This window comes from Macrotis lagotis, chromosome 3 (genome assembly GCF_037893015.1).
Source record: "Macrotis lagotis isolate mMagLag1 chromosome 3, bilby.v1.9.chrom.fasta, whole genome shotgun sequence".
Classification (NCBI taxonomy): domain Eukaryota; kingdom Metazoa; phylum Chordata; class Mammalia; order Peramelemorphia; family Peramelidae; genus Macrotis; species Macrotis lagotis.
This window is the reverse complement of record NC_133660.1, coordinates 8586560-8598291: the sequence shown is the minus strand read 5'-3', so window position 1 is coordinate 8598291 and position 11732 is coordinate 8586560. Positions and strand designations below refer to the sequence as shown.

Genomic DNA, 11732 nt, shown 5'->3' with positions numbered 1-11732 from the left:
AAAAAAAGTGCAACTACCTCTCTAAAAAAGGAACATGAATATTTTCACCTCTTCCTTGGGAACAGGATTGGTCATTATCATTATACAACAGTTTTGCTTTGTTGTTATTGTTTTCCCCAAGCATTTTAATATATTTGTTGTGTATGTTGTTTCCTTAGTTCTGTTTACTTCATTCTGCAACATTTTGCTTTCCTTCATTCTGTATTCTTGAGTCTTACACTTTTAACTCATTACTGTAGAGGTTGCATTAGGGATCCCCAACAGGTTTGTGTCACACATAACCTTTGTTGTATCATGGACACCATTAAACCATGGACTTTTTGCGAGCAGGGACTGTCTTTTCTGTTTCTTTGAATCTTAACAATATGGTAGATGCTCAATAAATGTTGACTATCAACAGTCAGTAGGCAAATAATAACCAAATGAATTTGACTGCTGATGTGAACCAATAAATTATTTCTCTGAATTATTCTTGTTGCCTATGTTCATACTTGAACAAAATGCAAAATTTCAATTAAAATTTAGTGAAAATAAAGATGTTTTTTTCCCCATCCAAGTTTACAGAACCCCTGAAAAACACAGTGAGGGTCTATGGACTCCATGTTTAAAACTTCTGAAAAGATTAAAAGGCAGCAATAAGAAGGGAGGTGCAGAGGAGTTTCCTCATGCCATAAAAGAATAAAGAGTTTGTAACTTTTACTTTAATCTATGGTTTGAACTGCAAGAACAAAGTACATTTTAACTAGATTGGGCTCTGATATGTTTTATTTTGTTTTGTTTCAAATAGAGGAAAAAATGTTTGTACTGAGGTAAGAAATGGAAACCTCTTCAGTATTGTCTTCTCAAAAGGCAGATAGGAAGAAAAGATACAAAGCAAGGAGGGAGAACTATCTTTTATTAATTAATAAATTTGCTGGGGCGGGGAAGGGGAGTCATAGAAAAAGTGTAAAATAATCACAAGCATTGCTCTCCAGGTCTTTGATGTACCTAGATTTTTGTAATGATCAGGAAACTGAGATTCTGAGCCCAGGAATTAAGACAATTTTATATTGTCCATCTCAAATTATTTCTTCCTGTAGAATATAAACAGTGACACCATAGTATCACCATTTGGTAAGGGTGAGAATGGTTAAGATATTTGAATCCCCTTCCAGAGACTGAATTCCAGTTTATGGTAAGGTACCTAAGTACTTAGGAGTTAATTTTCAGGACTTTCAAATACTAAATCTATTATCTCCTACTCTCCCCTGCACTCTCCAAGTTGACTCACTATGAATCCTTTAGTCTCTTGTGATTTTTTTTCCCCCATCCAAAATTACAAACTCATCATTCTAATGTTTGGCCACCCTAACAGAATCATTGAGACATGTTATGAGAAAACACTTGGAGGATCTGAATATGTCAAATTCATAGATACTGTGTTAAAATTAAAATTGGACTGCATCTTAATAATAATGTCACACAGGGAGTGAGGGATCATAAACAACCTGAGTGCTGTCCTGATAGCTATAAAATGTAAAAAATATATAGAAACCCCCAGAGAAAAACATGAAGACTAATCAGAGAATGAGAAGGAAGTTACCCCCACCCCAAATCCTTGACAAAGGTGAGAGGTCCGCGGAACATTGCCCATATTTCAGGCTTTTTCAATTTCTTGGTTTTGCTGATTTCTCCCTTTTTTCTTTAATAATATTATTTGATATATGGAATGACTTTCTGGGAGGAGAGATAGTGGGAGAAATTCTGTTAATACAAAAAATATTTTATCAATAAAAATTTATTCTTAGAAAATAACAAAGCAGGAATGAATTATAATTTGCCATTCTACCACTGGAGTATAGCAATAAAGGCTGACTGGCTTAAATTACTTATCTTACCTATTTTACCATCCCTCTTGGGTATCTCCCTGACCCCTTTGAAAGTTAATATATTTCTATACCAAAATGGATGGATGTATCTGTGTGCAATAATATTTAATTTTCATTTACTGATTCAAATGAAGTGAGACTCTTTAGATGCTTTCCCCCACCCCCAATCCTTTTCTCTAGATCTATATGCTCATCTTATGCACCTCAATTTTTCAAAATTGATTTCCTGCCCCTTCTTCCTACTTTCCCCCTTAATATATTCCCTTACCTTGGCCTGAGTTCATTAAAATGGAACAAACCCATCAATAGTAATTGTTCTTTATGATACATAAATATATCAGTTTTTAGAGTATATATTTCTTATCCTCCTACTTACAGGTCAACAATTCATTCCCACCCATCCCTTTTCAATTATATAGCTAAATAGACCTTCCTATGTTTCTCTTGTATCTGCATTTCCATTTCCAAATATCTATCAGTTCTGGTTTTTTCATCAGGAATATTTGGAAATTTTCTATTCTATTAAAGGTCCAGTTTTTCCCCTACATAGGATTTATACTAATTTTTGCCAGAGAGGTTATCTTTGGTTGCAAAGTTGTAAACCATTATGGTTCAGGTTTTAGAATACTAAATTCCAAGGTTACCTCTCCTTTTTAATAGTAGGTAGCAAGTCTTTTATAATTTTTTACTGTAGTTCCTCTATATTTGAACTTTTTTCAGTTTGCATAGTGTATTTTTTTCTTTCGGGAATTTGCATGATGTTCCCAGAAGCTTTCGTTATGGGGTTTCATTCTAGATGATCTGTCAGTTTTATCTATTTTGGGAAAGTTGCATTTTTAATTTCCTGAAATAAGATATAGTTTTGTGATCATAATTTTAAGGATCTGGTAATTCATACATTATCTCGACATGACTTGTTTTTTCAAGTCACTTCACTTCTTAGATGTTTTCTCATTTTTTCAATTTTGATCTTTTTTTTTGGATTTCTTGTATTGATTGTCATCACATCAGCTTATTCCTATTTTAGAGCATTTGGCTCGAGTGAGGCTTTCTTTCAAATAGTCTTAATGTGCAATTCTTTCAACTTTTTTTCCATTCTGAAATCTCTTGTTCTGTTTCCTCCAGGTAATCCTGCAGTTCCTAAGTCCAGGGTTTTGTTGTTTTATTTCCTTTGAAATTTTACCTAGACTTGCTGGGGATTATCATCCACTTGGGAGTTGATTCCCAGAGTATCTTTCAAAGCACAGTATTTCATTGTGATCAGTTTTCCTTGGTTTGCTCATGTCTGTTGGGCAATAAGCCAATGAGCCAGTCTAGGTCCCTCCTTCAAAGGACTCTGGGAGTCTTTCTGGAGGCTGCTGCTCATTACAGGCTTCTTGGACTTCCCTCGGCTGTACTTTGCCTGAGGTCTCCCCTCTCTGCCGCTGAGCCTGGGGTTACTCTCCTGTCCCAAACTCCCATCACAGGCTTCAGAACTGCTCAGGCCAGATTTGGCTTGGGGTCTTGCAATAGAGAGAATGCAGCCTGGGGTCCAAGAGACCCAAGTTCAAAATTGACCTCAGACTCCAGCTGTGTACTTGTTTGATTTAGTGTCCCCATCTGTAAAAATGGAGATAAGAGCCCCTAAGTTCTGGGGTTGATCAAATGAAATAATTACCCTTAGCAGAGGGATGGCACAAAGTGTTTCAGAGATGTTGGCTATTATAAGCTGGCTTCTTACTGGTGCCCTGCTGGATCCTGTAGAAATGCCCTATGGCAGCCCTCCCAGTTATGGATGGCAAGTGGCCCTGTAGGAACAAGACCAGCCTCGGGCTCTGTCCAGAAGGGCTGGCCCTGCCCACAACAACTGGAGTCCAATTGCTTCTGAGTCAGGTTGGGCTGCCAGCCAGGGATATGGGGAGAGGGGCCTCAGGGTGGAACAAAACGTCCCCAAGTAGTTGTTCTGCTACTAGACTTGGGAGAAGGATTCAGACTTGGCTGGCTTGGGCACTAGCTTCACGGTGGCCTACTTTCTGTCCTTCAAGCTTTATCACTTTGTTCTCAATTTAGGGGACTCTGGGGGTCCCTCTGTAGATCATTGGGTTTGGTAGGGGAGTCCAGAGGTAACTCCTTCTATGGCCTAGTACAATGGGACCTCTCTAAGCCTGATGGAGTGCCTTTGGGGGCTATTTCTGGATTCCAGCACACCCCAATCTTCCCACAGTGCTTATTTTTCTATCATTTTCATTTTTGAACTTATCTTTTTCCTACTCCACCTATCTTCCCTTGTAACAAGAATAAAAAATTATATATTTATTAATAAGAAAATTGTTAAACTATAAAGGAAATGAGGGGAAAAAATCAATTCTGAAAAATCTAATCAATAGTCTTATAGAATGAATGTCATTTCCCTTTAGGGAAAAGTCTTTAAGCAGTTAAAAGATTTCTATAAACAGTCATAATAGTTATCTCCAGATAGGAGTGTTTTTGTGTATGCCTTGCTAAACAGTATTTATTATTTTAGGTAGGAGGCAAACCCATTGTTGGAGTTTAACTCTGACCTTATTATTAGTCTTATTGCTAACATCCCCTGAAGGGGTAATGGACTGTTCAGTTTTGCCAACATTTCATATAAACAGTGTAGCTTTCCAAATAGCATGCTATGACACCATCTCTTCTTCTCTAACAATTTTTTAATTAGTCTTACAGTGATATGATTTTCAAAACACTGACTTGGGGAGGAAACCTCATACATACACATACATATTATATATGGAGGGAGTGATAGCGTGGAAGAGATGATACCCATATCTTGACTCCAAAAATAAGGATAATGAGATAACATCATATTCTGATTTTTAACTCACCACCTTCCAAGCTTAGTTGGAAATCAAGGAAGTCTGCAAAATGATTCATCTTACCTTAAATATGAATCTTTTCTGACCCAGCTAAGTATCCACTATTCCCCTTATATCCAAAACACTTTTTACTAGACAATATTTATGGCTAAGTGTGAATCCTTTGGGTCAGTATTCAGATGTGTTCAGTTGATAGTCTTGATCAAAATAGGATGTCAAGGGGTAGCTAGGTGGCACAGCGGATAGAGCACCAGCCCTGGAGTCAGGAGTACCCAAGTTCAAATACTGCCTCAAACACTTAATAATCACCTAGCTGTGTGGTCTTGGGCAAGCCACTTAACCCCATTGCCTTGCAAAAATCTAAAAAAAAACAACCAAAAAACAAAAAATTGGATGCCAATTCCCCATCGTCAAATGTTCATTCCATTATAAAGCAAATCATTATAGATAATTTGGCAATAACCTAGGTTTAAATCCTGCCCAGCTGCTTTGGGCAACCTCACTGGGCCTCAGTTTCTTCAGCTCTAAGAAGTGTAGAAAATGGACTACATAGTCTCTCTTCCAATTCTACAGCTGATTCTGTGTATCAAGCCCAATCACCCAACACATTTTGAAAAACACATCAAATTTTATTGAGTATTAAACAATGTACAGAACATTGATGATCAATATACATAAATATTAGAATGGACATATCCCTGTTGAATAATTTTGGCTACTTGGACAAGTAACATTTATCACATAGGATTTCTTGTCCAATGAAATTTGTTATAGAAGTATCAGCAAAGATCTGTTTTATGGGCCATCAGTCAAGATGGACATAGAAATATTCATTTTAAAAAAGGATTGTAATGATATTTGTTGAAAAAAGATTCTTCATGTATCTGTGCATATGTACATATACACATAATATATACATGTATCTACACATATAAAAAGCTGTTTCTTTATGAAGGATTGATAATATAAATTGGTAGACTATTTCCAATTTATTTCAAGCATACTGAGGAATCCTTAACCATAACAGTACTAAGATTTGTTGCACAGGAGATTAAGGCAAAATCTTGCTTAAAAACAAAACACAACCTCATTTCTCTACTTTCCATTTAAGGAGTATTTTCATACTCATTTAAGTCTTCTTTCTCCCTAGTCACAAAAGGCTCAATTAATGCATTCATTTTTCTTTTTATTTCATTTTATAGCAACAAAAAAAGAAAAAAACCAAGCCTAGTAAAAATTGTCTAATGCATAGATGAGCACATAAATGAATTAAACCAGGCGAACATCACAAAATCAAGTTTGAAAACATCTGTCATTTTAATATCATAGTAACAAATGATACTAATTAAGGAAATGTATAATTGGAATAGAGACTGAGACAATTTTACCAAGAAGGTCTCAAGGACGTTCTTGTGTTACAAATTTAGTACTTTTGCATTTCAATGATGTCTCAGGGATGAAAAGGTCATAACCAAAGATGTTTATTAATTCTAGGATTAAACATCTATCAATTTCAGTCACAGTCAATACTAGTTCATGGAGAAACGGAAAGACCCAGTTTTAGATACTTACTTATGAAAGTATTCTCCTTACCACTTAAGCAGAAAGAAATTAAGGGTCATGGTTGTAATATTACAAAATCTTCAAAGAGTAAAAAAAATCAAAATTTAAATGTTATGCCAAAATAGCGGTGGGCATTATTTGCTATGTGCTCATAAAGGAGAACTGAGTTTGGTTAAAAATGATATTTCTTGCAGAAAAAGTCTTCATAAGAAAACCGGCATTAATGTCAGATAATTAAGTGAAATTAACTTCAAACAACCACCAAATACTCTTCCAATCAAGGACACATTTTATATAGCAAAGGGAGAGGCAGAAAAACATAAAAGGCAATTTTGACACCATAACAGATGGTACACACCATGATAAAAATTTCACATTAAGATCCCACTAAACTAAAACCAAGTCATGGTTTCTAATCTAAATGACATCTTAAGATTTGCTGAAACTACCAGAATGATAGAACTTAAAAGACTTTAGAGATCATCTCGATCAGTGATGCCAAACCCATAAACCATAATGATCTATTCTGGTACCACAATGACTTAGAAAACACATATTCAACACCATGTATGCCCTATTCTATTTTATTTTGTTATTTATTTTCAATTCCACTTTAATCTGGCAGCTCTTGACCACCTACTGGACATCTTTGATCTAGTCAATCCCTTCCATTCATTCCTGAAATAAGGAGACTGAGGCATAGAAGCTAAGTTGGCATGGCTAATCAGAACCCACATATTTGATGCCTAATTCCACTTCTACACCATGCTGTTTGTTTCTAAAAGACAGACCACTTTGGAATAATTTAAAATTTTTTTATAATAACTGCAGTAAAGAGGATTTTTAAGTTGTCCAAAAACAAACCAAAAAGAGAAAATTTAGAGTACTATTCTAAGTACTACTATAAATTCTAAGTTAAATGACCTCCTTCCCTTGTTTTCTAGGTTTGTTGATATCTCAGTAGTTCATTTCAGAAATGCTCAGTTTTCCTTCAACTAAAATGTTTAAAATATATTTTGAAGCCAGTTTGTAATCACCACTTATTAAAATGCTATGAAACCACAAAGACCTATGGAGAAAATATCACTAAGAAGCACTCTTTGGGATGGTTTTTGGCACATTTCAGAAAAACAACATAGTAATGATAAGTTAGCACACACATTGCATTTTTCAGAAATATTCATAAAATTACCACATACCAATAGTTCTATTGCTTACTTGTAGTCCCTCCAAATTAACAATATATCAGAATATCAGGAGAGCCTGGTAGGTCACTTTTAAAAGACAATAGACCAATAAGTATATCACAAGGATATGAGGGAGTGTAGAGACAGACCCTTACAAGGTATTCCAGTTTTCTTCTGGCAAAATCTTAATTGCCCCTCTTGAAAGGTGAGGTGGGGTCACAGAGGTTGAGCAGCTGAAACCACAGCAGCCAAGAGTTCCTTGCCCCTCAAAGAGTTCAAACACAATTCAGCTAGACTTAACAGCAAAGTTCTAGGTATGAAAAGATATGCCTTCCTCAGAAGTGATGGGATAGGAGAGTTCATTCTGAAAGCACAAACAGTTGAGTACTGGTACATTATTCCTGGTGTTCCAAGAGTTGAAAGTCCAGATGTTGCCTTCCACTCTTGTGGAAAGACAAAGAAGGCAGCAAATCTGGATGGTCTCCAATCTTTTCCTAACCCATCAGGTAAATTCTGATATATATCATGACACCTTTTCTCAAAAAGTGCCAAATTTTTTCCCAAATATCTAAAGGCAGGGCCTCTTGGTCCGGAGTCAATTGGGGGGGGGGGGGGGGTCTCTGAACTGGAGGAAAAACTACAACTTTATTTTCAGTAGACTTAAACCAAAACTTAACACTGCCTCTAATTATGAAGGTAAGGAATAATACATATAACTCCATAAGTCTCACCAGAAAGTCAACAGGATAATGACTATCAAAGGTTTAGAACTCCTACAATACATTTTCCCTCAAAAGGTATTGTGGCTTCACAATCAATGAAGGAATTTTCTGAGTAGCCAGATTTGTGGCTCCAAGGGAGGTATATTTTCTTCAAAGACTAAAACTTTCCAACTAACCAAAGCCAGTTAAAACTAAAGGTCCACTTCTGAGTGCTCAGTGAATTAATAAGACACATTTTAAAATAAGAACCTTAGGAAAAATTAAAGGAGATCATTAGAGGAAATCTTGCTTTGCAAATCACTGTGATATTGGTGAACAGCATTCTTATGGTTGTTTGCAATATATAAGCCCTTACAAAGAGACTAAAAAAAAGAATAAGGAAAAATCATGACAATGTGAATAAAAGCATAGGGATATAAAGAGAGGCAAAGGCCCAAGTCTTTCACCAGAGGTATATGAACTCATCAAAATGAATGAAATCCTTAATGATTTGCCATGGGAAATTTGTTTTCTCAATTGCATGCAGTTTCCTCTGACTAGAACTATATTTAAAAACAAGCTATATTCTCTTGGTGAGGGAAAAGAAAGGGAAATTGAAAAATGAAGGTGATATAAAAGCTCTCAATAAAAATTAACACTAAAACTACCACTTCCTTCCTCCAAGATTCTGCATTCTTAAGAAAGTTAGTAATATCCCAAATGTGGGATTTACAGCCACGAAGTATTTTGTTCCTTAACAATGCTATTGATTTTATTTAGACTGGAAAAAATAGCTTCCCCCTTTGCCAAACAACCAGAACAAAACAGATAATCATGTCAGCATCATCACTACATTTTTCTTCCTTTTCATAATCCCTAGGCAAACATGGTATGACCATTTATGTTATACATTACTTTCAATCGTATTGCACTTGATGTAATAAAAATTTTCACCATATGTTCTACTCTCAACCTTCTCAAAACCCACCTACCAACAGGACATTTTATTGAATCATAAAAACACTAAGGTTAAGAAACTGCAATCAAAATTTTCGAATAAAGGTCTGAGGTACTCTGGAAAAGATGATACTTTCCTACATGGCTAATTGTTTCAGTGGTGCCAATTACAAGACAAGTAGTCATCAGACCCCCCCCCAAAAAAAACAATGTATACCATCAGACACCATGATTTTATGTTTTGCTATGACTTCATCAACTTTATTTAGTGGGGGCAGGCCTCCAGAATTTAGAAGAATAGAAATACCAGGTCTAAAGCAGTAACTGAGATCAGTCTTACAGCTTAAGGGGCAACAATAGTTTACTAGGATCCCTGCCTCCCCCCATGGCAAAGGTTCCAATCCAGTAACCTATCTAACCCAAGGGGAGCATCTGTTTCCCACTTGGAGTGCATTGCCAGAGGTATGGGGAAAAGAGTCACCCTCACTGCTAAGGACAATCTCAAGACCCTGAGGGGGTTATAGTGGTTTGTTCCATACTAATATGAGGTGCATTCAATTTTATATCAGACATCCAACCAGCATTTCATTTTTCCTCCTCATACAAACTGGGTATATGTAAGAGATTGTCTTTTCACATCTTTTCTCCCAGGGTAATCTGCACCCTATGATAGTCCCTAAGTTGGCTCAATAAATAAAACAAAGGGGAGAAAAATTTTTGGTTTAAATCTCAAAATAAGAAAGGTGTGAAACAGCAGTGTATTGTATTCATCCGTTGGGCCCCTTAGTAAACAGGGAGCTCTGTCACAAGCAGAGAAATGGCCGGTGACTTTTTCTAAAGTGGACTTGTTGCATGACCCCACTGGTATGTCTAAGAGTCTAGGCTGGGAAGTAAGTCTTATGGATTTAGGATTTCCTCAAGCACAGTTGCAACAAGAGCTACAGAACATGAGGAAAAGCAAAATGGGAGACAAAAATAAAACAGGAATTCCCTAATTGAGAATTACATCATATTACAGACAGTAGGTCCATTCCTTATCACATCCTATCCTATGTAACCTTTAGACCAGAATCAAAGTCTAAAGGGTTGACAAGCAATTATGACTCTCTGAAATTTTAATATATATGTACACATATATACACACACACAAATACACACATACATATATGTACACATATATATCTTTTTTTTAAATCTGGTGCAAAAAATTTGGCTGATTCAAGAATTCTCATTTACAAACAAAACCAGTTGGAAAGCAGCTGGCACTGAGTGGCCTGTCCCAGCAGAGACCAAAGCAACTAGAAGCCGACTGAAGGGAAAATGTCTAGAAAGCAAATGAGGAAGCAGGGAATGAAGGGTATTGGGAAAGAAAGTACAGAACATTTTTTTTTATTTTTCACTGCTTTTTCAGACCCACAACAAGTTCTTGACGGTACACACATCCAATGCTGTACTCTTCTCTTAGCTAAAGACAATGAAAACAAATGACAAAATACCCTCCTCTATTCTGTACTCTCAATAAAATGCATCGTACAGTCAACAGATTATTTTGCGGCATCTTCCGCAGAAAAACTTAAAACTGGGACATGAAGTGAGGACGTACACCATCTAGTGGTCGGGTTAAGATTTCACAGCCAGTGTCCGTAACCAGCAAGGTGTGCTCAAACTGAGCAGAGCGCTTCCCGTCTCTAGTCACAGCAGTCCAGCCATCTGGCCAGGTTTCATCTTGCCATCCACCTTAAAAAGCATAAAATGCACCGCAAGTTGAAAAACATGCAAGAAATATTCATAACTTGGCAAGTAAAAATTTTCTAAATATGCAAACAACTCCCCAAATACTACTGTGAAATCATGCTGAGTTGTGTCCCCCCCCCCTTAGCCTAGAAGTTACACAATAATTTTAGGATAATATTTTTTTAAAGGATTTTGCAAGGCAATGGGGTGAAGTGGCTTGCTCAAGGCCACACAGCTAGGTAATTATTAAGTGTCTGAGCCCGGATTTGAACTCGGGTTCTCCTGACTCCAGGGCCAGCGCTCTATCCACTGAACCACCTAGGATAATATTTTTAAGATACATGGTCTCACCTGGCTGAGAAATCCTTATCAATTTTATTTAACTATCAATTCCAAAATAATATCCTTTGCTGGATTTCCCCACCTTTTTTTCCCCCCAAATGATGCGCCATGAGATATATTGGGTGAAATGCTGGAAGGAACTATTCTCCCTTTTGACAGATTTAGGGAGGTGACCAAGAGACTCTAGATCGATCCACTTAAGAGAAATCAGTTTTTTTCCCCCTCACTGTCTCAGGGATTTAGGGAAATGATCAGACTGAGAGCAGAAAAAAAGTCTATGATTCATTCAATTTAGGGAAGTATCTCCTCAGTTCACCTTTGACTAGCTGAAAGGGGAGAACTGTTTCAAGGAATGTTGTAAGATTGATTAAATGATTTTAGAACAATAATTCTCCAAGGGTGTGTTGGATAAAATGAAAACATTTACTGAACTTTTACCTGAGTTTAGTATAGGGTTCTTTTTTGATTTTTCCTCATTGTAATTTGTGTAATCTTTCAAATGTTTTCCCATCTGTATTCAGAAATTCTGAATAGTTTTCTTAA

At 36.4% G+C, this 11732-nt stretch overlaps 1 protein-coding gene across 2 annotated transcripts in view; it reads right to left on the bottom strand.

Moving 5' to 3' along the window:
- Positions 1–10473: 10473 nt before the first annotated feature.
- Positions 10474–11732, bottom strand: part of METAP1 (methionyl aminopeptidase 1) — a 57049-nt gene continuing 55790 nt past the window's right edge. For both annotated transcript variants that reach the window (XM_074228083.1, XM_074228084.1), the window contains exon 11: positions 10474–10850. In XM_074228083.1, the coding sequence (XP_074084184.1) occupies positions 10687–10850 (164 nt within the window). In that variant the 3' untranslated portion in view covers positions 10474–10686. The remainder of the gene's footprint in view (positions 10851–11732) is intronic.